General features: G+C 40.7%; 1 protein-coding gene across 1 annotated transcript in view; it reads right to left on the bottom strand.

Moving 5' to 3' along the window:
• Window positions 1–3,597: 3,597 nt before the first annotated feature.
• The window catches only part of USH2A (usherin), a 766,975-nt gene continuing 743,693 nt past the window's right edge, over window positions 3,598–26,879 (bottom strand). The window contains exons 67-71 of the mRNA XM_061626123.1: window positions 19,856–20,032; window positions 17,720–17,803; window positions 14,689–14,933; window positions 4,523–4,747; window positions 3,598–3,687 (exon numbers count right to left, since the gene is read on the bottom strand). Of these exons, the coding sequence (XP_061482107.1) occupies window positions 3,598–3,687; window positions 4,523–4,747; window positions 14,689–14,933; window positions 17,720–17,803; window positions 19,856–20,032 (821 nt within the window). The remainder of the gene's footprint in view (window positions 3,688–4,522; window positions 4,748–14,688; window positions 14,934–17,719; window positions 17,804–19,855; window positions 20,033–26,879) is intronic.

Here is a 26,879-nt window from a genome sequence, read left to right as displayed (position 1 = left end):
CCCGAGTGCAAGAACACTCTCCCCTCCTGAGGCTTCCGGCAACTGGATTGTCTGCATCCTTAAAAGTACAGTGCCCAGAAATGGATGCATTACTCAAGATGAAGCCTAATCAGGGCTGAATAGAGCGGAACTAGTACGTCATGCAATTTGGAAACTATACTATTCAATCAGTACTAATCTTAATTTATAGGAATACTTTAGATGAAACTGCTTAGAAAGTCCAGCTCAGGGTCTGACCAAAGTAATCCTTCCTCAGCTACCCAGAGTAGCAACAAATATGATCATAGGTCGAGATGAATCAGACATCCAGTGGAAAATTAGGATAAAAACCATTTATTAATTGGGGTAGTACTGTACAACCTAACAACGTACTACATTTCTACATAGAATCATGAAAAATACTCAGTTGTAGTTTACATTCTTGTGTAAAAAAATTAATACACATGACAAATTTTAATACAACTATTAATACTTTTCCCTTTGCTCCACAGGTTAGTGACAAAAAAAATGAACTGATATTTAGGGTAAAATTAAACTCAAAAAGGACCTAGCTTTAAATACACAATAAAATTGTATTTCATAAGCCACATAGTTACTGGTCCCACTCCTATGGGATTTTATGTTTTTGAAGTGTACTTTGACTGAGTTCAAATGTGCTTCCTTTTTTCCTACCAACAGACCAAACTTCAGTGGCTTTATCTTCAACAGAACGATATATAACTTTTTGCTATTAGAGCTGAAATCTACTCTTGTGCTGCCCACGCCAAATCTTTTATTATTCTTGCAGGGTTGAAACGTTGATACCCTTGCCACAGAATCATAACTGCACATGTGACATGGTTAGACAAACTGATCTAGCACTGAATACTGCCCTGTCACTTGGGGGAATGACTTTTGTTGCTATCAGTGGTATGAGAGCAGTACCTTGCATCCAGTCAAATGAACATTGCATGGCAGCCCAAAGACTACACGAATCTACTCTTTCAGCTTGTGCCCAGCAGTGCAGTGATAAGATTATCATCTGCTACAGACAACTGAAAAAGTTGGCTATTGACACAGAATATAACTTTATCAAAGGAAGCTGGTACACAGTAATGTATTATGCCTAAACTACTGCCTCCCTAGACTAGTTCTGTAGAAAGATTTAATCTACAATCCTATACATATTTAGCTCGGAATAAGTCTCAATGAATTCCATAGGACTCACTGCTTGAGTTTGCTATAGGAACTGACTTACATATAAGTGTACTTCCAGTCTAAGAGGGAAACTCTAGTACTATTGGAATTATCTGAAAAATTTCAACACATGACTAGGGAATTGAACTACTGCAGAACAAGCCTTTGCTACGCCAACAGTGGAATTCAAGAACATTTATATATTTTAAGTGAGTTGCAAGAAATCAGTATAGTATGTAATAAGATTCTTGGTGATCTAAGATTCTGCTGTTCAAGTGAATCAAACTAAATGGTGTCATTTTAATAATTTTTTTTAGAAAGAACACAACTCCATAATGGTGAAACTCTCTGTCCTGATCATGTACGCTAGGAGAACCGCTGAGATACTGATGGATGTTGCAGACAAGGGAGGGCCAGGCTTGCCACTGGAGACTTCAGTGTGGTGCCAGAAAGCTCTGTGCCATCACTCCTCTACTGTTGCCTCTACTGTTGGTGTGCCAACAGTGGCAGGGAGAAGAAAATGGTTATGTCAGGGCAAATCTGGGGAGGACTAGGATTCACACAATCCAAAACAGTCCTACAACACTCTCCTATCAATGGTGGTGGCGGGGGGGGGGAGGCAACTAAACCAGCAGTGGAGTTATTGAAACCAGTAGGTAGGATTTAAGAAGCAAAACCAAGGAGGCAAGCCCTGGCTAGCACTTGTAGCCGTTCCTGTGCCACAGATACTCCCCCATTTCCCTAAAGATTTCTCTACCCATATGATGAAATTTGAGACATCAACTGACGTTTTGTGGTGTCCTTTTCAAATGAATACATTTAGATTAAAACTTTCGAAGCAGACTTTTATATACATTGTAGCATGAATAGTGTTGGGTTTATTTTTTGACAAACTAATCATTTTATCCAATCATCATTTCCCTTCAAGCTTTTGTAAGTGGAACTTAGCATGTTTAAAGGTTTCTGGCTCAGTTGTGCATGTCTTTAAAACTACATATTTGCTATATTAATAAAAATTTACTCTTGAAAAGATTTGCAAGGTGAAGTCTTGCCCTTTTTAGAAATGCATTATTGCAAGTACTATGCAGTATCACTGACACTGTTTAATTAGCTGGATTTAGAAAGGGAAGAGGCACCAGAGATCATATCACAAACATACGTTGGATAATGGAACGGAGCAAAGAATTTCAGAAGAAAATCACCCTGTGCTTTATAGACTACAGCAAAGCCTTTGACTGTGTAGATCATGAAAAACTATGGAACGCTTTAAAAGAAATGGGGGTGCCACAGCATCTAATTGTCCTGATGCGCAACCTATACTCTGGACAAGAGGCTACTGTCAGGACAGAATATGGAGAAATCGATGGGTTCCCCATCGGAAAGGGTGTGAGACGGGTGTATTTTATCACCCTATTTTTTTAATCTGTACGCAGAACATATCATACGTAAAGCGGGATTGGACCAAGATGAAGGAGGTGTGAAAATTGGAGGAGAAACATCAATAATTTAAGATATGCAGACGATACCATACTCTTAGCAGAAACCAGTAATGATTTGAAATGAATGCTGATGAAAGTTAAAGAGGAAAGCACAAAAGCAGGACTACAACTGAACGTCAAGAAGACTAAAGTAATGACAACAGAAGATTTATGCAACTTTACAGTTGACAATGAGGACATTGGACTTCTCAAGGATTATCAATACCTTGGCACAGCCATTAACCAAAATGGAGACAATAGTCAAGAAATCAGAAGAAGGCTAGGACTGGGGAGGGCAGCTGTGAGAGAACTAGAAAAGGTCCTCAAATGCAAAAATGTATCACTGAACACCAAAGTCAGGATCATTCAGACCATGGTATTCCCAATCTCTATGTATGGATGTGAAAGTTGGACAGTGAAAAAGGTGGATAGGAGAAAAATCAACTCTTTTGAAATGTGGTGCTGGAGGAGAGCTTTGTGCATACCATGGACTGCGAAAAAGACAAATAATTGGGTGTTAGAACAAATTAAACCAGAACTGTCACTAGAAGCTAAAATGATGAAACTGTGGTTATCATACTTTGGACACATCATGAGAAGACATGATTCACTAGAAAAGACAATAATGCTGGGGAAAACAGAAGGGAGTAGAAAAAGATGAAGGCCAAACAAGAGATGGATTGATTCCATAAAGGAAGCCACAGACCTGAACTTACAAGATCTGAGCAGGGTGGTTCATGACAGATGCTCTTGGAGGTCGCTGATTCATAGGGTCGCCATAAGTCATAATCGACTTGAAGGCACATAACAACAACAAACAATTTACATTGATAGGCACATCATATCACAATGACTAAACAAAGCAAATGTTTTCAGAATGGCTTGAAGGAAGAGCGCCTTCCACATTCTTTTGCCTATACTGTTGCAGCAGCGGAGAAACTTCTCACAAATGTGTATCAGTAAATGTTGTATGTTCTTTTGTAACAGTACTGAAGCCTTTGATAGCGCTCACAAGATCTTCATTATCCACATACTAAGAAAGAAAGAGAGAAAGAAAGCAAAGGCTTTAAAAGTTATTTTTTGTGATTGCTGAAGAGGCTTACATTCCAGCAACCTGAAGGGAGAAACTCCTCACCCGCCCAAGGCCTTTCTGACATTTCTGAAGAATAATACACCTGTTATCAAGGATATTTATTAGTGCTTTCAACAATTAAGTAGATAAATGAACTCTCAATAGAATGTGGTTCTAAAGCTAGGAAGAAACAAACAAGTGTCATTCTTTTCATTCCACACTTAACTAAGATGGTTTTCCTATATGATTGGGGCATTTTTGGTAAGTTTTCCATGCACATCCACTTGCATTTAAATACACTTGCCATGTATTTTGGCCCATTCATTTGTAACAAACTAATGGTGATATGCCTACCTGGGCCATCATTTGCTGGCATGTTAATTGATCCATGTTAATGGATCAGTGTATGTGATAAGCACATTTTAAGTTTGTTGGGCTTTCATCAGGTCGTGTATAAATTAGGCCTAAAGAAGCAGGCCACAGCATTGGGAAGGGAAGGATTGTTGACCAGTAATGTTAGATTGCTAAGGGCTATTCATGACTGTACTGATACCTGTATAACACGCAAATGATTTTCTGCTGGCACACTCTTTTCCAGAACTACATCTCCCATCAGCCCAATCCAGTGGCCATGCTGGCTGGGGCTGATGGGAGTTGTAGTTTAAAAAAGTAACTTTTCCAAGCTCTGCTCTTTTCACTGGGTTTTATTCTATAATTAGCATTGACCCCAAAGATTCTGTGTTTATGGCACATTTCATGGGCAAAACTGTGGAATCATCCCTTGACAAGAACTTACCAAACCACTGTCATGACCATGAATAATGGTATCCCAAACAGTATCTTCTATTAAGGACTTCTTGTCGTAGACATCAATAAGCTGACTGACACTCCGATGAAGGGAAGCTTGGGAATAAATACGTTGCATCTGGTGTTGGCTTGGTACCTGAAGGCCAGCAGTACTTTGATGGCTATGCATACTCATAGGAGATGCTGGTCCCGGAACTTTTGTATCTGCCAATCCCTAGGAATAATTGGGGGGGGGGACACATAAAAAAGTGTTCTCTTAGGAAGCGTTTACCAAGCAATGTATCCCCAAAGTGTGGCTTCCACTAAGCAATGATTCCCATGTTGTAAGCTGTCTCTAGCCGATGACCAGATGAGTTAATTTCACAATGCAGCAGTTGCCCATCTTCATAGCAGAGTTTACGACCAATAACAGAACACCATTAAACACACATAGCAAGGATCATTAGCACTCTCTTCAGCTATTGTTCCCTGTGGGAGCTATAGCCTTCTGCAATCCAGTTGCACAAGGTGATCTCCTGTTAAGCATGCAATACATGCGTGTCACCAGCATAATTGCCTTTCCATTCCAACAATAACACCCTTTTGCTAAGTAGTGCCTGCAAGGTGAGCAGGGCCATTGGTTCACTGATGAATTACTGCTGGGGGGGTTTAAGCTCGTAGATCAGCAGAGCCTCTAAAGATTCTGCTAATACGGGTACAGCTAGCCTCGTACAGTGAAAGCCAATTCTCTTTTCATCGTTTGGTTACATAGCACTTCTAGTTTTATTGTGCCCTGTAAAGAAAGTCCACTGATGCGCACATGCACTGGAAGCACTGCACACCCAAAAGATGAAAAAGCAATACCACATACTAAAAGATAAAATGGTTCCTTTTGTGCTTTGCACGAAGAAATAGACAGATTCTGGGACACCGGAGAGATGAAAAACATGCTTGCAAGCCCTGGTACAGGATATGAGGTTGGGGAACCAAGGGGCAAAAATGATATTTTACATTTGAGTTTGAATTAATCAGCCAAATCTTTGGCTGCAGTACTCTAGTTGTTCTTTAAAATTACAAATTAAAATTGCCTTAAAAGGAAATATGAGAAATTCAATTCAGTTCACATTTGAAGCCAAGTTTAAATTGGCACTTTCCGAAATGATGAGAACCACAACACAGCCATCCTTCAAAATTTGCACTGTTGCAAATTTCGTGATGTAGTTCTCCAACCAAGCAATGTTTACAAAAATGCATATATTAGGAGAAAGTGTGCACAAAATGAATATATTGGTGAACATAACATACAAAAATACATTATATTAGGATTAACTGCTTCCAAACTTGTGTACATGAATGTATTTGTTATGGAAGATCTGCACTAAAATGCTGAAAACTTTTCATGAGGATTTTTTTTTAATTGCAGATTGCTGTAGAAATGTGGAGAACCAAATTTAAGATTAGAACAATTAGAAACTGAGAGGATGACAGATCATTCCATCGCTAGTTGGTGACACAGAGCCATGCATGCTAACTCCACTTCCAGTGTCCCTGCCAGATCAGTCCCCAACCTTTCCTATTGAGCCTGACCACATGTAGATGCCTCCACACAATTGGGAACCATGCTTTACCTGGATTCACAACCATGTGGAGGATTTTACAGGCATTCAAGCAAACACAGGTAGAAAGCTCCCTGTTGGACCTTCCCTGCTCAACTCAGAAAGGTCAGAAACAGAGAAGGTAGGGTGGGTATTTGTGGGGACTTTGGAGGAGGACTGATATTAGCTGTTTAGAAATAATGCCTAAGCAGGACCCTTCTTTATCCCAGTTTCAGTGGAGGACTCACAGAGCACATACGCTGAATGCAGAGGTCCCAGGTTGAATCACTGTTATCTCTAGTTTTAAAAATGGCCTTGATAAGCAAGGACAGGAGAGAGCTCTCTTACAGAGACTTTGGAGAAGCGCTGTCAGTTGGAGTAGATAGTACTGGACTGAACCGACCAGCTTCATATTGTTATAGATTTTGATGCAATAACATACTTTGCTTTGCAAGCGTACCCTGCTACGTTGCTTTTTTAGTTGCAATCCCATTATAAGGACTACAACGGCTTGCACTAATGTAATTGTCTGCACAACAGCCGAAATTTGTTTAGAATGGTGCCTTGGCTGAGACTGAACTGGAATAAAAATATAGCTCTTCTGCGTTTGATCCCAACTCACTAATCACTTGATAACATTAGGATTCAGGATATCAAAAGAGGAATATGGATAGGGTTATGGGTTAAGACTCCATCAAACCATATCTGTGTGCATTAGCTCTGATACTCTTTGACTTCTCGAACCTCCTGTTCCCAAGCATGGGTTATCCCAAGATTTTCCTTTAATGGAGATCCACTCTCTAAAGTTCCTAAGAAACCTGTTGCATCAGCCTTGTCTGCACCTGTCTACCACAGAACAATGTAAAAGTTAAATGCTCTTCTACAGACCCTCTTCTACAGACCCTTTGGGGTGTTAAGTTCAGCAGAGGGGGCCCTCTTGGCAGTGTCACTGCCCTCAGAAGTTCAGGGTGGTGGTGGCCCGGGAGAGGACATTCTCTGTGGTGTCCCCTAAGTTGTGGAATTCCCTCTCTACAGAGCTAGAGCTGCACCTGGCACCTTCACTGTACAGTTGTCGTCACACCTCTTCACCCTGGCCTTTGACATGTGAGAGATATATTTTAGGATCCTCTCTAGCTGACAGTATAATTTCTTTTAAACTGTTTTTCATATTACATTTTATATTGTCACTCACCCTGCAACCTACTGGTGAAGGGTGGGTAAGACAACAGCAGCAGGAACAACCTGCTCAGTCACTTGCACAATAAAACAGGAAAGAGCATGCTCAGAATCGACCAGCTTTCAGCTGTAAAGTAAGCATCACACAAAGGATTTTCATGCCAACACTCAAGGAAATTGCAAGGAGTTGGTAGCTCGGGCCCACCCGCTGCAGTCACGCTAATCACTACCTCAAAATGCATTGTGTAGCTTTTGAGAGTCACGCTGGTTGATGACTCAGACGTATCGGCAACCGTCTCGAACTGAGATTAAAAAGGGAAGAAAGGTATTAATAGCATTTCTGAATGACCTGGGTGCCATGACAAATGCTCCATGGGAAGGTTAACTTGCAACAAATGTTTGCACTGCAAAGAGGAAGCCATGAAACCCCAGTATCATTGAGCAAAGCAATGTTGACCTGTAGCAGCTGAGGAATTGCCCCATTATACAGAGTCAGAAAAATGGAAAGGTGTTTGCAGTAAAGGCTTATGGCAACTGAAAGCCAATTTGTTGCTCTCAGAGGCAAGTTTCACTAGCATTTGTATGGGATTGCAGTGGCTGAGTGTTCGAGATTCGAGCAGTAATTGAGCTGGGTGTAAAAAAACTGCATTTACAATTATCTGCACCTTATGCTGGGTGACCTTGAAAGCGATAATAAAACAGAGCGCCTCCTTCAATCTAATACAGAGGGGGAGAGAGACCTTGCCTAGCGGTTTAGAACTGTATCTTTCTCAAATGTTTATGCAGACATATGCATTGCAAAGGCTTACCTTATCTGAGCTCTGTGATACTTGTGAAGACGAGATGACAGGAACTTGTAAAGGAGTAGCAATAGGAAGCTGATGGCAGGGATTAGCAGTGAAAGAGGGCTTCTGCATTTTTTGAAACATCATAGGTGCAGGAAATAAAGAAGGAAAGACAAGACAGTAGAGAAGACAAAGAGTTAAAACACAGCAGATGAGGAAAGAGCAGCAGTTCAGACAGTTAACCTTTCGAAGGAGAAGGAGAAGCAAAGCTAGAAAAAAGAATGGAAATGCTGCTTTTTACCTGTAAAACTTCTCCCAGCTGTTGACACACTCTGAGCAGAAACAAAGTTGCACTATGCTTTCAGTTTCGTTTTGAAGCCTGAAGAATATGGCAAATCTTGATGGACGAATTCACTATTTTTATTACTATTTTTATTATGTTCAGTTTATCAAGTCAACAAAATATCTCATAATATTAATATATAATCAGCCTCATTCCTAGTGCTGCTCAGCAGTTGCAAGAAACCCAAAATATCACTGCAGTTTTGAAAGGTTCAGTCTGCCATCTTGTATCCAAACTTAGACAAAAATCTGCTCCTTGATCTTAGGAACCATCATGTAAAAGTTGGTTACAGTATCGTAAGAGGTGTCCAAATGCATAGCAAACAGACAAAGACCTTTCCAAAATATATTGTACATCACGCACAATAAAAATAAACATGAAAACTATAATAATACATAATTTCAAGTTCACTGTTTAAAAAAAGAAATACAGTGCCAATAGCGGAGTGGCTAGTTTTTGCACAGTACTATTTTCTTTGTATTTTGAGGGTGGGTAAGAGAGGACAGTAGAATAAAGGGGTTAAGAGAGATGACATCAATTAGGGCTGAGCTGAAACAACGAATTTTGTGTTTTCGTTCTGTTTTCTAACTTTTTTGATACTTCTTGCATGAAAATGTTTGTGTTGTTTCAAAGCTATTTTGTGCCCTTTTGTCTCCTTGGCAGAAGCTGCTTATGAGTGCTATTTTCCCTCTCATTTCTCCCTTGCCCTCACTGTCTTCTGCTTCATTTGCCCTCTTGGCTATTTTAATCTGGCAGTATCACCTGGGTCACCATGACCAATCAGATCAAACAGCATTGAGCAAATGAAGTAGAGGGCAGTGAGGGTCAACATGAAGGAAGGATGGCTCTGGAAAGAAGCAACTGCACGAGAAACAACAGGTTGCTGAACAGCATCAACACATGGTGAGGTAAGAAAGGTACCTTTTGATAATCTTTTGGTTATGTGAATATGCTAATTTTGAAATGATGGCCAAAGTTATTGAATATCTGGCACACAAAAGCGGCTTGCTGGGTGGAGCGGAACCATTATGCTAGCTTCCTGGCAGATGGATTGTTGTTGCCTACCAGGAGAGAGATGGGCGAGGCAGCAGAGAGGTTGGTGCAGTGTAAATGCACTGGTGGCGCTGATGAAGCACTTGTACTGGTGGGCTTGCACCATGTCAACCTGCCCTCCACCTCACCCCTCCCTTTCCCAGTAAGCAACAACTGCCCAACTGCTGGGAAAGTAGCACAGCAGCTCTGCTCCACCCAGCGAGCCACTTCTGCTGACACAACCCCTAGTAGTATACCCCAAAATAAACAGGTAAACCCCAACATGAGGGGTTTGGAGGACAGAGCTCTGTATGCCACACAATCTGCCCTACATCCTCTAAGTGAGCATTTTCCCATTACCCATGCTGCAGTAAGATTCAGCTACTAGTCCAGTCAGCATGTGTATGTGAAATATGGGGGGGCGGGGAGGAGGGGGAGAGAGGTGCCATCTTGTCCTTTGCCTCAGGCAGCGAAAGGATCACCTGATATGTGCAATAAGCAGCACACATATTTCACATGAACAACCCATTACAACAGTGTTTCCCAAACTTAATTTTTTTGTTGCTGGACTACAGTTCCCATAATTCCTGACCATTGGCCATGCTAGCTGGGGCTGATGGGAGTTGTAGTCCAGCAACAACAAAATAAAAAAAGTTTGGGAAACAATGCATTACCAGAAGGCCTTGCCCAGAAAGCTCTTGGGAAACTACTAATAAATTTTCTTTATGCAGCAACTGTACATTTATTTATTACATTTATACCCCACCTTTCTTTTCATGATAGAAACCCAAAGTGGCTTACATATGGTTCCCAGGCGGTCTCCCATCCAGGTACTGAGCAGACCTGACCATGCTTAGTTTCAGCAGGGTGCTGGCCTCATGTGCCTTCAGACCATAGCCTGTACTGTACAGAGTAATTTAAGATGGTGTTGCTTATACTGATTTTCACAATTTGGGAATGGGATTATGGGAACTGGTATTTAATGCACCAGTCCTGGAGCAAACTTTTAATTATGTCCATCCCATATAATACACTTCAGCAACTTTTTAAAATCAGTGCCAGAGAGGCACAAAGGTATTATAGATATGAAAAAAGGAAGGCAGTGGAGATGGCAGACAACTGACATGTGCCTCCTGTTCCCTGTTAAATAAAGTACAGGTTTGCCCATGTTTATATCTCCATCAGGGGATGAGACAGAGAAGCATGAGGAACTTACTTTCATGTCCAAAATGTCCCAAGGTTTTACCATCATTATCATCAATGGTAGCACTCAGTTCCTCAAGGGCAATGGGGAAAGTGTGTGACAACACCCAAGGTGCCCTCTTACTTATCTGTTTCCCCATCTGTTTAAGGGTTGTTCAAACATCCCTCATGCATTGAAAGTGGGAATGGAGCCGTATCCACCCTTTCTGCCACCCTGTTGCACCTATCAGCTGCATGCTTGGTGAGTGTGAGAAGAAACCTCACAAAGGAAGAGTACAGGCAGGTATCACGGAATTGCAGGGATGGCGTTAGGAAGGCTAAAGCTGAGAATGAGCTGAGGTTAGCGAGAGATGCTAAAAGTAAAAAAGCTTTCTTCAGGTATGTCCATAGTAAAAGACAGAGAAAAGAAATGTGGCACAGTTACTCAATGAGGTTGGCAACATGATAACAGATGACAAAGAAAAGGCAGGATTGGAGCTTGAGATTGATAGACAAATGGTCAAGGAATACCTAATCACTTTGAACGAGTTCAAATTGGCAGGGTCTGATAAACTACATCCTAGAGTATTGAAGGAACTGCCTGAAGAACTCTGTTATCTGCGAAATCATGGAGGACTGGTGAAGTGCTGGATGACTGGAGGAGAGCTGATGTTGTCCCTATCTTCAAAAAGGGCAAAAAGGAGGAACTGGGGAACTACAGACCAGTCAGCCTAACATCAATCCCTGGAAAAACTCTGGAGCAGATTATAAAGCAGTCCTCTCCACTCTTTCCCTGCCAGCAGCACACTGGGACACGGAGCTGGGATGGACACTTGATGGCCTTATAGGCCCCTTCCAACTCTACTATGCTATGATTCTATGTGTACTAGTGCCTGTATGTGTATGTGTGCCTGTGTGTGTGTATGTGAGTTCTTGGTTGTCCCAGGATGCGCCGTGTGTGTAAGGATTGTACATGAGTATACCATTACACATGTAGGGCCCATCTAATTATCACCAACTGTATGGCCAGTAGGAGGTATTTGAGGTGCTTGGTGGCAGAGATCAGGGATAGCCCAGATGACTCACTCACATCTGCTTTGTGCTAATTCTCTGAACCCACCTTGTGCCTATGTGGAAAGAGCTCATTGTCAGTAATTGGATGTGAACTGAGGATGGACTGGAGGTTCCTGAATTCCTCAGCTTGGGACTGCGAAAGCAGTAAGGTGTTTGTGATGTTAGCAGCTAAAGTTGTAGCTTGACCAGAGCTTGGAAAAGTTACTTTTTTGAACTACAACTCCCATCAGCCCCAGCCAGCATGGCCACTGGATTGGGCTGATGGGAGTTGTAGTTCAAAAAAGTAACTTTTCCAAGCTCTGAGCTTGACAGTAGCATAAAGGCTTTGTATGCAAAAGGTCCCAGGTTTAATCCCTGGCACCTCCAAGTATGGCTATGAAAGACCTCTGTCTGAAATCCTGGAGAGCTGCTGACAGTCACTCTTGGCCTCTGCTTTCCAGCAGCCTCAGCCAGTCTGGCCAATTATCAGGGATGATGGTAGCTGTAGTCCAACAACACTGGAAGAGCATCATATTGGCTACCCCTGGTGTAGACAGTACTGAGCTAGATGGACCAATGTTCTGATTCAGTATGAAGCAGGTTCCTTTGCCTTTATCAAGGGTAACCTTGAGGCAAATGAGGATAAGGCTCCTGTGTATTTTGGTAAAGGGTTCAGTGATGTAGCACATGCTTTGCATGCAAAAAGTGTCGGGCTCAATCCCTGGCATCTCTAGGGAGGGCTGGGAAACACTCAGGTCTGAAATCCTGGACAGCTCTTGCCAATCAATACTGAGCTAGATGGACCAATGGTGTGACTTGGAAGAAGGCAGCCTGCTATGTTCCTATAGTCCTATCTAGGCTACTAGCCTGAATGTTTGGAGTAGAAGACAGAGCAAAGGGGACAGGAGTGTGTGTGTGGGGGGGAATAGGCTGTGCCTTATGAAGTCCTTTAATTGGACTTTTTACAGCAAGGTAATAAGGGGAATGCCTGAAGTAAGCATTTACAACACTCATGTTTTTCTCTTCCTCTTATAACATCTACCTTTCACATATTTTGGCTTATAAAAATCAAACTATGTCCTTCGTTTTTCACAGGTGCTCCTAATCATTTCTTTCAGCTATAAGTGACTATTCCTATAAAAGGTAAACCAGCCTGTTGTCAAAGCTCATACTCAACTAAAATGGATTAAGCAGGCCCTAATTTAGCCTTTACAGTCAGCCCCGAGTCACCATAGAAATGTTGTTGAGAGCAACATCCCCAGGCTCCTGAGGGTCATTCTTGAAACACAAGCATCTTCCTTTAAGGCACCCACTTGACCCCCTAACACTGTTAACTTTTCCGCGCCAGGTCAAGGCTTTCCTCTTCTCCCAGGCATTTTAGCATGTGTTTTTAAATTGTTTTTTTTTAAAGTGTTTTTAAATTTGTATATTTGTATATTTGTTTTTAATGTTTTTAGAGAGCTTCGGCTATGGGACAGTATACAAATGTAATTAACAACAACAACAACAACAACAATAATGCTCTAGGAGTAGCCGTGGCACTGACAGGTCCTTAAGGGTTTACATCAAAATTAAAATGGTTGACTTCCAGTACCCTTTAAGATGCTTTTTACAAAGGGTTGAGCTGTGAAAACAACAGAAACATTTATGCTGTTTAATGTGGAGGAGAGGAGGAACACAGCACACATGGAAGCTCAGAAATAGCTAGCAATATAATTCTGCAGTGGTCCTTTCAGCAAGGCACAGGGCAGAGGTAAAACCAGCTGCTTCTCTCTTCAAATCTGGCAACTTTGCAAAGTTTCACATCCTGAACAGTACGCAAGAGTTCTCTTCTGCTTAGGTGTCATCTGCCCCAAATTAAGCACTTTCAGGCCCCTGTGGTTTCGCGCAGAGCTTGGAAAAGTTACTTTTTTAAACTACAACTCCCATCAGCCCAGTCCAGTGGCCATGCTGGCTGGGGCTGATGGGAGTTCTAGTTCAAAAAAAGTAACTTTTCCAAGCTCTGCGTGGGGAGGGAAAATTAAAGGCAGGAGGAGAGATTATGTTCAACATGGTGCTCCAGCCAAAACTGACAGCTTCATGTCCTACCCAAAACATTTAGGCACGCTTACTTGTGCAGTGTCCATCCCAGCTCCGTGTCCCAGTGTGCTGCTGGTAGGGAAAGAGTGGAGATGACACAACAAAGACCTCCTGTTTTGCCAGCACCTCCATATCGAGCAAAATGCCATAAGCATGTGCTTGATGAATTCGCTTTAACTGCAGGCAACAGAGGAAACTGCCTTATAGTGAAATCGGACCACTGGCCTATCCAGCTCGGTCTTTAAATTGGCAGCAACTCTCCTGGGTTTCAGATGGAACTTTCCCAAATTATTTATCTCATTTTTCCATTTGTATGACTGCCCAATAAAGTATGCATTCTGGGCGGCTTACAACCCAGCTCTATCTGGAGATGTCATGGAGTTGGGTTGCTGAAATATATGCGACTGAAATGTGCTTAGATTTGGCCACTCTGTGTCCTTTGGTGTCATTTCTAAATGCTACACGGGAAAAGGGCAGTTTCATATTTCTCAGTTTTGCCAGAGAATTGCTTAATGTGAATTGGGCTGCAGAACATGGGAGGCTGGTCACCTGGGCAAGATGTGGCAGAACCCTATCAGTATTTTTACTAATGCATTGCTTTTGTGTCCACAGTATCTTTGCAAGGGAGGAGGATGGACATAAAACCAGAACAAATTGGCCTTGTGTCTCCAGTGACGCCCTTGGCCACCCCACCAGGTCCAGTGGTTACCAGCCACTACTGGCTGACAGTTACTGCCATGGTACCAGCTACAGTTTTCCTTTGGTTGTGTAATATATAAGAGAACTTTTAGCCTGTTTCAATTGTAAAAAAGCTTCTCTGTCTCTCTCTCTCTCTCTCTCTCTCTCTTTCTCTCTGTGCGCATTCATGCATGCATGCACACACGACATGGGGAACATGTTTGTGAAGCAATTCACAGTCTGAGTATCATACCATGTGTGTTTCTCCTTGCGAATAGACGCTCATAGGTGACATCCTTTTTTGAAGTGGGACCAAAGGAGGCCTTTCCCGTGCATACGGCTGCTTATTTATCTTCCTCTGCAGAATCAGGAACAGCAAAATTGCCAGAAGGACCAAGCCTAGGATGGCCATTAGGACCACAAACCACAGCTCTGTGTAGAATGCAGCCTGCTTTGTCTCTACTTCGTGGTTTTCTCCTGGGGTTGTTAACACAGGACCTGTGATATCCAGTGAAAGAATGATTGGGGGGATGTTAGTTTAGAAAGAAAATGTTGTGTGATCTATTTTCTCCCTTTATTTGATTTTATGAGGTGTTGGGAAGACACATCACATACTGCTCATCTGCAAGGGGCTGCAGTGGCTGAATATGCTAGTGGGTTGGAATATAAAGCTTACTGCACTCTGGAGACTTTAAGTCCTGGCATTGCTGCTTGGGTTAGAAATCACCCTTGCATTGGCACTTACCAAGGAAGAAGTGATGGTGTATGTGTGTGTGTGTGTGTGTGTTTAAATGAATATATGTTGCAAAAAGCTTTCTTGTGCTCAAACCAAAAACACTGGAATAACTGTGTCAATGTAACTCTTGAAGGGAGTTTAAGTGTAAAAACACTGTGTAAAAAAAAAGTCTGGCGAAAAATACTTCTTAAAAAGAAGTTTTAACCTGGATAAGAGGGCTTCACTGGTCTCTTTAGCAAAGGGTGTGCATTATTTTATTTTATTTAGAAAATTTATAAACCAATTGCTAAAAAACAAATTCTCCAAGCAGTGCTCAGCTTTAATAATATATAAAACATGTCTAAATATGCATCACAATTACAAACAAATATGCATCAAACATAATTTAAAAATAAGATAAAACCAATAAAACATATATATATATATATATATACACATATAATTACACAATATATATATACATATATATACATACAATTATGTAATTATATAATATATATATAATTACATAACAAAAAATGTGTTGCATTCATTCAATGTAATTCCATGTCTAGTTTGGAAAGTTTTATTTGTGGGATCTGCAGAGATAAGTAAAATGTTGGGTTCAGCCATGAACCATAGTTCATAGTGTTGGGTATTTTTGGAGATGGCACATGTGTACTGAATGATGTTAGGGCTTTATTCAATCTTATGCCCAACATATTCTGTTACAGCGATTTCATTCCATTAATGCAATTTTTTTAAAAAAATTCTGCCAGACATGGCTACAAATTCCAGGCATGGCTGCCCTTTGTGAGGGGACAAAGCCTTCCAAATTTCAAAAAGACAGGTGCAGCAGTTCTCATGCAAGGGCAGACTTTACTATTAGGGGGTGGCATAACAGATATCACTTTTATCTCTTTCTGTATTTAGACGGCTACTTGAACTCCCATCTTTTTATGCAAGCATTTGGTTAAATTTTTGTTCTTTATGCCATTGCACTGCTGTTTTTAAGGATTTTATGGATTTGTTTATGTATGGGGGTGTTTTTGTTTGTTTTTGTATTTTTAAATCTCTGTGGTTTTATGTATGCTTTATATTTTGAAATCTATGGGTTCGCATTTTGGTGGGAGGAGGAGAACAAAAATAAATTTATTACTATATTATTCCCTCCCCTAGTTTTTTGTGGGCCATCAGTTTGGAGACAAGAGAGAGGTTCCCCTGGATAATAAACCTGCCAAAATTCAGACCAATGAGTCTAGGGGCTATCATGCTAGGTGATTTTAAAAAGGTAAAGGTCAAGGTGTCCCCGCACTTGTAGTGCGAGTCATTTCTGACTCTTAGGGTGACGTCTTGCGACGTTTACTAGGCAGACCATATATATGGGGTGGGATTGCCAGTTCCGTCCCCGGCCTTTCTTTACCCCCCAGAATATGCAGGGTACTCATTTTACCGACCACGGATGGATGGAAGGCTGAGTGGACCTCGACCCCTTTTACCGGAGATTCAACTTCCTCCTTTCAGTGGAATTGAACTCCGGCTGTGAGCAGAGCTTCGGCTGCGTTACTGCCGCTTACCACTCTGCGGCATGGAGGATCTTAGGTGATTTTACTTTTGTTATAAAAAAAACTGGAAGAGACAGTTTTTTCTCACCACCTCTCCCCTCCTCCCTGCTATGATTTTTAATTGTTAGGAAAAAGAATAATTGGGAAAGAAGCAAGCCAACCCGATATTATAACTCTACCACTAACACCCTGTTTCACAGCCAATGATGACCCAGATGAAGAACAATGTGCCTTTGCTTCACCATCCCTTTCCCAAGTCACTGCGATTGGAATGACCTCGGAAAATAATTCACTGTGATTGAAAACAAGATCAAGATGTAAGATCTCCCACCTATCCACCCCACCCCTCTAAGCTCTGGGTGTTTCCTCAGTCAGTTTGGCTTCATTTGTCCAAAAAGAAAAGGCATGTGGAAAGGTTGTAAATGTAAATTTTTGGATATACCAAGGCCACAAAGCAACTCAGAAATATAAGGGGTCTCTGATCCATGTTGAGATGCCTTGTAAACGGTGTGATCAAACTAAGGAATTGTTCACTCATTAAGCTGAGTCATTCCCCATGTTGGGAATGGGTTAACTGCATCATGGTAATAATGTGAAGGACACACAGCTGCACAGGATCAAAGGGGCTGGCTATATAACATATGCCTAGAGAGCCTGGCTGTGTGGGGGAATGTAGGTAGGAGAGACACTTATGTTGGTGAATGGTTTATTTATGCACTTGGATAAAGTTTGTTTTACTGGCACAAAGCTTAAGAGTGTCAGAGTGTTTTCTTCCTGTTTGCCGGCTCAAGGACGCTGTTAGGCTGGACACCTCTGTGTCCTGTGCAACAAGCAACGTCTGCCTTGTTGGTTCGGGGCACAAGAGCTCAACAGGAATGTGGGATCATGATCTGAATCATCCTGATTTACCTCGTTATTTGGGATACATACAGAGCCAATGTACACTGCTAATATTTAACAGCAAATCCATGCACAATGGTAAGGATGGGCCTTAACACATTTACCAAGTCCTGTAGCAGTGTTGTATTTGATCACTGGTGTTACTGCACTCCCTTGATCAGTGGTACAAGATACCTGAAATAAATAGGCTGAACAACACTGAATGATTAAAACATGCAAATTATATATACATCTTACACTGTCATTTTATTGTTATGCATATTTAATTCTCTATATATGTATGTAGTTGTTTGTTGTTTTAAAACTGAGGCATGATCTGTCATCACCATGGATACACTTTTTTGTAGATGTGATTGACATAACTCAACAGAAACCTCTTTTCTCCTTTTCCTTTTGCTACACTAATATTGCAGTGCACCAATTGGCAATTCATGAGTCTCTCCCACATGGGGCATCCAGTCATTCCTTTCCTGCTGTGCGCAGGGCCTTCAAACAGAGAGGAACGTCCTCTGTAAAGTAGGACACATGGCCACTTTAAATCTGGTCTGTTAACCTATTTCATAAACAAAGCTCAATCATTAGCATATAATTTCTAAAGATGCTTCCTACAAGAACCTTGCATGAAAACATTTTCCCATGAAGTAGAAAAGTTCCATGTATAGTGTCCCTATTAAGTATTTTAACCACCTCTGCATTTTGGAACCTATTAATGCCCACATCCACATCACACAATTAAAGTACTACTATTCCATCACAATCATGGCTTCCCACAAAGAATCCTGGGAAGTGTAGTTTGATAAGGGCACTGAGAGTTGTTAGGAGATCCCTATTCCCCTTAATTAGCTACAATTTCCAGAGTTCCCTGGGAAGAGGGCTTGAGTGTTAAACCACTCTGAGAACTGTAACTTTGTGAGGGGAATAGGGGCCTCCTGACAACTCATAACTTATCAGACTATGCTTTCCAGGATTCTTTGGGGGAACTCATGAGAGCAGAAAAATAGCACTTAAAATATATGGTGCAAATGCAGCCAATGTGGTATGTTTAATCTCTTCCCGCTATAGCATATTGAAAGTATTCAGCCCTGGGTGTGACTTCCTGTTTGTTCACAACATAAAGTGAGATGGGATAATAATCTTATATTGATTTAGAAGCATTAACAAAGGATTTAATAAATAAAGGAGGTCCCTGATCTAGAGCCTATTGTGTGCTCTGATGCATGCATAAAAGTCTAATTCAATTCAGTTCTAAGCCCTTAAAATCCCATTTTCCACCAGTCTGTTGGAATGTGAGTGTATTTTTCTTTCACCTGACAGAAGAAGTCTCAGACCCCACCCGTCGCACCCACCAGCCTGTTAGTTAAATAATGTTAATTCAGAATCATGGCACATGCTACATTTAATGTGTAGCAAACCAGCAATGTCTCTATTTTTCCTCAATTAATAACAAGCACAGTGGGGGTGGGGGAGGGCTTGTTATCAGAACTGCAGTGCCCAGGGAGGTGAGGCCTGTCCTTGCGTTGGTTTGCACATGCTTATACACAGACCCCTCTAATCTAAGAAGGCTACTCACAATAACAGTAGACCACATAACAGAGATACAAAAACCAGCCCCTGTGACAGACCCAGATGCCAACTCTGTCTGTTTACATTGGCAACACTACTGCAGGATCTAATAAGTAATTCAAGTTCATTGATTTCAATAAGTCTGTTCCAAATATGATTACAGATTTGGGTATCCATGTGAACTATACACTTGAAGCACTCAATACCATTTTAACAGCCATGGCTTCCCCCAAAGAATCCTGGGAGCTATAGTTTGTTCAGGGTGCTGAGAGTTGTCAGGAGACCCCTATTCCCCTCACAGAGCTACAATTCCCAGACTGGTTTAACAATTAGTCCTCTTCCCAGGAAACTCAGGAAACTGTAGTTCTGAGAGGGGAATAGGGGTCTCCTAACAACTCTCAGCCCCCTTAAGAAACTACCATTCCCAGGATGCTTTGAGGAAAGCCATGACTGTTTTATGACACTTTTAAATGTATAGTGCAGTTGGGACTTCTATAGGCTGTTATGTATGCATAAATAGGGTGTGTGGTTGTTTTGTATTATGGGATCTTTTGTAAGCTGCCTTGAAGATCATTTGATCAAAAGATAGGATATAAATTGTCTAAATAAAACTTATAAAACTGATACACATGAGACACATCACCCTACAAACAGAGAATTGTGAAACTCAAACTGACTTTTGTTGGATGTCCTTGGCAAATACAGCCTGGTGTCAAAGCCACTGTAGAGGCGCTGCCCTCCCTCCATTAGCACATACTCCTTCAGCAGCCCATGCAGTAGGAAGGTGTGACTCCAGTCAAGGTAGATAGCGGATAAATTGCTGACAACTGTAAATGGAGCTTGGTACTGAGGTACTAGCAAAAGAAAACAGACAGATTTTAGAGATTAAACACATCCATATCAGAACTAGAGCCATTTCCACTATGAAGAGGAAAGACATGATATAAAACACCTAAATGGAGAATCAGTTTTTCTGCATGTGGGCTGCCTGCTGCAACTGGAGGATGGTACATACTAATACCTAGCATTTTAGAATGTGCAATATTTTTCACATAGTAATAATCCTTACAGCACTACTTGTTAGTGCCAGGATGAATAGTTTTTTCTTGCAATGCCAGCTCACCTGAAGCCACAAGCTTCCCTGATTTCTTTGGATCCATGTTCCCAGGAGCTCCCATAAAGAGGTGAAAGAGGCTGCTGGGAGGCTGATTAACAGCTCCAATTAGAATTTCCTGGTTTGAATCTACCAAAGAGCAGGTCCTGAACTTTCTTGAACCTGCTTTTCGACCTTCTTGTTTCTGTTACCGCAATTAACCCTGACCTTCACTACCTGCCCAGTCTGTTTGCTTATTTTTTGCCTGTTTACCTTGCCTTTCTCCTAGATCAAGTGATGTCCTGTATGTTCTGGCCTTCGCAGGTAGGTCTGTATCATTATCTCCATACAGCTGATGGGGGTTAAGGCTAAGAAACAATGGCTTGTCTTGCCAATATGAGTCCATGACTCCAGTGACTTCCCAGTTTGCAGATCAGGCTTTCAGTCATTAAACTACAGGCAAAGCCTCTGCTTGTTGAACTGGTTGATTATGGGAACCAACAATAGCAGGCCAGGCTAGGAATGAATGGAATGGTCTTAATCCAGTTTGTGTCCCTTGTACTTGAGTAGACTGGCAGGTCCATTCCATCAAATGTTAGTTCCTATTTTTTAGGCAAAATCCTTAAAAATACACATGCCTTTTAAACATTTTTTTTTAAAAAATTATGAAGCACTTACTAATTATAAAGCTCTTAGAGCAGCTAGAAAACACATGCTCATTTGATTAGAAAGTCCCTGAAAATGGCAGTATGTTCTGATGAGCAACTCCTTCCTGGGTAATAGTACAGAGAAAAGGGTGACTGGTCCCATGTACCCATGTCCTTGTAAGGAAAGTTGTATGGGGAAAAAAGATTATTGTCCCCATAGGAAACCAACTTTTTTCTGTACAATTATTAAAGAAGGAGTACCTAACATACTGCCACTTCCAGGGGCTTTTTAGTCACAAGTTTCCATTGAGTGCAGCAAACAGCTAGAAATTGCTTTTATACAAACAAAATAAGATGTGCATGCCCTTAAGCCACCGGGGGGGGGGGGTTGTAGCAAACCATGCCTGGAATGGTTAGCAGACATGCAATCTAATGCACATGTCTACATTCCAACCCGAGCATGATCCACTGAACGCAGACTGGGGAGATTCACTCCAAATTGTGAAGTGAATCAGAATACTCCCCCATCCCAAGGCCAAACCTATATTCTCTTCTAATGTTTGTTCTCCAGCAGCTCCCAAGTGCTGGTCTTAACCTTTAAAGCCCTATACAGCTTAGGTAGACAAGCATATCTCAAGGGCCACTTGCTTCCACTTAAACATGGCCAAATTTGCCATGTCGGCACATCACAGTAAAACATAGCTTAGCACAAGGTGCATAAACCAGAATGAGCGTCAGCAAGCCTTGGGCTCACATGCTCCCCACAACCCTCTCCTCTTGTGTGGGAGAAATTCAGAAATTTTTGCTTCTGCTGTTGATTGACTATGGCTTGCCATATCATCATGAAGACCCAGAAACATGGTTAATCTAACTATGGTTAATTTAAACAAGCCAGCTTCAGTATTGACTCTCCAGTTCCAATTATAATGAGGGACACTATCGAAACTTCTAACCCCAATCATTGATGTTTACAGAATCAATACTTTCTCTCCAGTGGTTACAGATAAAGCTGAAATAAATTCCCCAAACTTTATTATTAATTTATTATTTAGTAAAGCTATGTCTAACTCAACTTTTAGGGTAAATCTCCCAAGATGATTTCCAATAAAATATTTACAACATATAAGACATAACAAATGTAAAACCAGAATAACACAAACATTTAATAACCATTAAAATATTATACAAATTTTAAGGAAATTTGACCAAATCAAATTCCTATGGGACAATTAAAAAAAATTAAATTTGAGTATTTTATAGCACTCTTAGTTATTGCAGTTACAGGTTAAAATAAAAATTGTTCCAGTGAAATTTAACCCAATTTTTCAGAAATTTGAAATTCAGGTTTTGAAAATTCTACTGAATTTCCATGGAAAATACAAAAAAAGTAGAACAATTCTGAAATATGCTGAAGAATATTGCACTTTTTATTAATGCCCAATGCATTTCAGGCAGAACAGGCCTTCCTCATAGGCTTTTCTACAAAAAAATAAGACAACAAATAATAAACCATGCTTCAAACATATTAAAAAAATCTTTAAAATACAATCTCAAAAGTCACATATTTGTAAAACCCTCATTATCATCATTCTCTCATCCTCCTCTTTCTCATAGAAAACTCTTATTTGTAACACTAATTTTTTTCCCCATAAATAGACATAATAACTTAGTAAATTTCCATGACACGTTTCACTTCCACTATACAGCAAGATTTATCATGAGCTGTCTCACACATAAACAAAACTATCTCGGAGAAAATTCATAATCTTAATTAACATTTGCAGAAATGTTGAAAAATGCACTCCTACTTGTAGAATCCAAGCCTTGGTGTGGTGTGTGAAATGCTCTCCCCAATGATGCACAATCAGAGGCAGAATGCTTGTAATTACCAGTTGCTGGGAACTGCAGGAAGGGAAAGTGCTCTTGCACTCTAGTCCTGCTTGCAGACTTCCCATAGGCACCTGGTTGGCCACTCTGAGAACAGGATACTGGACTAGTTGGGCCACTGGCCTGATCCAGCAGGGCTCTTGTGTTCTTATGGTTTTCTTTTAGCAAGCAGACTTTTGGATGAAGGAAACTGTGACAGCTGACCGAAGCAATTCATAAATACTTTGACATTGCTGCTTTTAAAAATTACTGAAATAATTGCTTTTGTTTTGTTTTTAATTGTTTTAAGTTCTTGTGTTAGATGATATTTATGTTGTTTGTTATGTTAAAAGCTGCCCTGTAGCCTTTTGGCAAAGAGCAGTATATAAATTTCTTAAGAAATTAAATAAAAAATGAATAAATGAAATAATATTATGCAGCATGCACAGAATGGAAAAGTAAGTGAATGCAGTGATACCCCACCCCCTTCATAACAAGTAATCAAAACTGCCCACTTGGAGTGTCCTAACTAATCACAACTTGAAAAGAGTCAGGCTTCTATTGCAGTTGCTGCAATTGTGAGTGTTCCCATAAATGTGCCAGGGATATTAAATGCCTCCAATGCTGTTAATAATCTTTAATGGTATTAAATATACAAGGAAGCTATTTTTCATACTGAATCAATATTTACGATAACTTAATCTAAAACACCCAATGGAGATTTTCCCTCTCCAAAGCATATTTCTTAGAGGATGAATTATGTCCTTTTGGCATCCATTCATTTTCATGTTCTTGATTTTTCTCTCTCAAAGCATTACTTTCAAAGATAGAAAGAGTTGCAAATAGCCATCTAGCATGATATAGTTCAGAAAACCAGTCAGCATCATACAGTAATACACAATCAAACAATCTTCTCTAAATACTATGTTAGATGAAACTAAGCTTATGGATACAGGGTAGGCATATTCATTTGTCCTGATTTTGGCTCTACACTAAAGCAAAGAAGAAAGTCTGCAAGCCAGGGGCTTCTTTTTTAATTATGTGTTTCAGAAACTATCAAGGAAAGCAAAACAAAGAGCCCACGGTGCTGATGGAGTTAACAAGCTGAATAATTTAAAACAGCAATTAACTAACTAGACTATATAATCAGTGTGACTTGTTATGATGGCTCCTAGGAGGCCAACCTTTCATTGCAAACCCACTGTAGAAAAGCTGAAGAGAAGTCTGCTTTTCAGGTTACTAATTTTTAGTAACTTTAGCACTGACTTAAGCTGTTACTGAAAATAGGAATGTATTGATATATGATGGCATATAGGTCCAGCTGAAAAGAAAAGAAAAAGCAGTATCTGCCAAATAATGGTCTTCAAAGACAAGACCACCAATATTGCTATAATATGGTTGTTTTGGCTCTTGTTTTTTGCTTACCAATAGCCTTATCCTATAGCTGTACACATCTGTCCCAATAGCCAAATGATGGTCTTGCCCTCCCAGCAGAAATGTCAACTCCCTCCAAGACCTTTGTTCAGAAGAAATGTCAGATGGATGTTGGGGGAAGAACTGCGTTCATTCCCAGATTAACCCCTTTCCCTCCCTCCATGGGAACAGAAACTAAAAATAAGGGGCAATGAAAAGTGGCATTTAACAGGTTCTTCGTCATCACCAGCTGCATTCATCTGGAAGCAATAAAATGGCTGAATGAGCAAATAGGAAACTTTTAACTAATATTGAAAGGAACCTTTGCGGAACAGAATTTAATGCAGAGTAAACATTTTAGAACAATAATGATTATAGGGAAGGGCATTTGTGGACAATTATTTTTATGCTATATCAAGTTTTGTGTTTTAATTCTGTTTCTACTGATTATGAAAAAAGTGACTAAAGGGCTCTAGTGTGAAGCAATCCTTCTTCTTATAGCTATCTGAAGGTGGCTTCATCAGGATGTATATATTTCCTGATAATCCTTTTCACCCAATACAGCCATGAAAATGTTATAATCTTCATTAAGGAGTGAGATTGATCAATCTGAATCCAACTTGGAGGGATCTTTGGATGGTTTAGGTAGCACCACTATCCTAGAATCTCTCCAGGTATCAGTTAATTGTGCCCCCTCCAATATAACATTAAATAACTTAAGTAAATGGGGGAGTAATATATATTGAAAACTCTTTAAAAGCAATGATGTAAAGCCATCCAGTTCCAATGATTTGTAACGTTTTAGTGATTCAACTACAGTTTGCACCTCAGCCATGCTGTTTCTTTTACCCAGAGAGCACACATCGTCACTATTAACCATTGGGATCCCAGGTGTATCTGAAAACTTTCTAATAGTTCCCTCATCTGATTAGAAATATATAAATGCCACCTTGGGCTCCTACTGGGAGGAAGGACAGGATATAAATCTAATAAATAAATAAATCTCCCTGGCAGGTGTGCTGTGGGGTGCCGCAGGGTATCATCTTGTCCCCCATGCTGTTTAATACCTATATGAAGTCCTTGGGAGCAGTCATCAGGAGATTGCAAGGTGTCAGCAGTATGCTCATGATAACCAGCTGTATTTCTCTGTAACATCTGAATCGGGAGAGGCTGTGCAAGCCTTGGACTGGTGCCTGGACTCGGTGTTGGGCTGGATGAGGGCCAATAAACTGAGTCTGAATCCTAGCAAGATTGTGTTATGGTGGTACCCTAGTTCAGATATTTGGTGAGTTGCCTGCTTTGGATGGGGTCGTACTCCCTCTGAAAGAGCAGGTCCACAGTCTGGGGATGCTCCTGGATCCATCTTTGTCGCTAGAGGCCCATGTGACCTCAGTGGCTAGGAGTGCCTTTTACCAGCTTCGGCTGGTAAGACAGCTGCGGCCATTTCTGGACCGGGATAGCCTGACCACTGATGTCCATGCACTGGTAACCTCCAGACTGGATTACTGTAATGCACTCTATGTGGGGCTGCCCTTGAGATTGGTCTGGAAGTTGGTGCAAAATGCAGTGGCAAGACTGCTCACTAGGGCAGGGTATCGCCAACATGTCACCCCGCTGCTGAAAGAATTGCACTGGCTGTCCATTTGCTACTGGGCCAAGTTCAAGGTTCTAGTTTTGGTGTACAAAGCCCTATACAGCTTGGGACCAGGATACTTGAAAGACTGTCTTATCCCTTATATACCCAGCCAATCACTGTGGTCTGCAGGTGAGGGCCTCTTGCAGATACCGGCTTATCAGGAGGTCCGTTCTGCACAACATATGAAACAGACCTTTAGTGTGGCAGCACCTACCCTGTGGAATTCCCTCCCCTTAAATATTAGGCAGGTGCCATCTCTGTTATCTTTTTGGCACCTTTTGAAGACCTTTTAAGTTGAGACCTATCCCAGTCTGTGTCTGTTTTGGAATTACTTTTTAATATGTTCTTAAATCCTCTTTTTAAAATGTTTTTAATCTTAGAAGTTGTTTGAAACTTTTTTTAAAAAAAAGTTTTTGAAGATGTTTTCTTTTAATGTGTTTTAAAGTTTGTTTTTATGATGTTTTAAAGTTTATGGTGCTTTTGTTTACTGCCGTGGGCTCCTGCTGGGAGGAAGGGCGGGATATAAATCAAATAATATATAAATAAATAAATAATATTTTGCAAACTGTGCGCACATCTCCTGTGGATCATACATTTGCTCCCCCCATCCAATCCTGCAATGATTTCATCCTTATTTTTTTCTTTGTTTTCTCCATCTGTTGGCCAGCATTCTAGAGCTCTTTCCTCCAAATTCAATTTCTTTTTTTAAAGATAAAACAAATTAAACATTGTATGATGAATTTCATTCAACTCCGCTCCCATAGTTTTTCTTCCAATAGTTTAAACACTTTCTTTGAACCAGTTTGTTTAAATCTGCTCAATAGGTTCCTAACTTCCCATTCCAAATGTCTCCTCAGTACAGCACCTTGGCATTGTTTCCCAAAATAGACCACTTGATATTTCCTCCTCATTATTCTCTGTGAAATTTTGATCCAATGCTTCCTTTGTCACTGACCATTTTATTGGCTAGCAACGTCGGGGAAAAAGAAGATGGAATCTGTTGTATACCAGAAAACATAGCCTCAACAGGGGCATGGTTGGTTATT

This window comes from Rhineura floridana, chromosome 4, assembly GCF_030035675.1.
Source record: "Rhineura floridana isolate rRhiFlo1 chromosome 4, rRhiFlo1.hap2, whole genome shotgun sequence".
Lineage (NCBI taxonomy): Eukaryota > Metazoa > Chordata > Lepidosauria > Squamata > Rhineuridae > Rhineura > Rhineura floridana.
The sequence above is the reverse complement of the archived record's forward strand: the minus strand, read 5'-3'. Positions and strand labels throughout refer to the sequence as shown.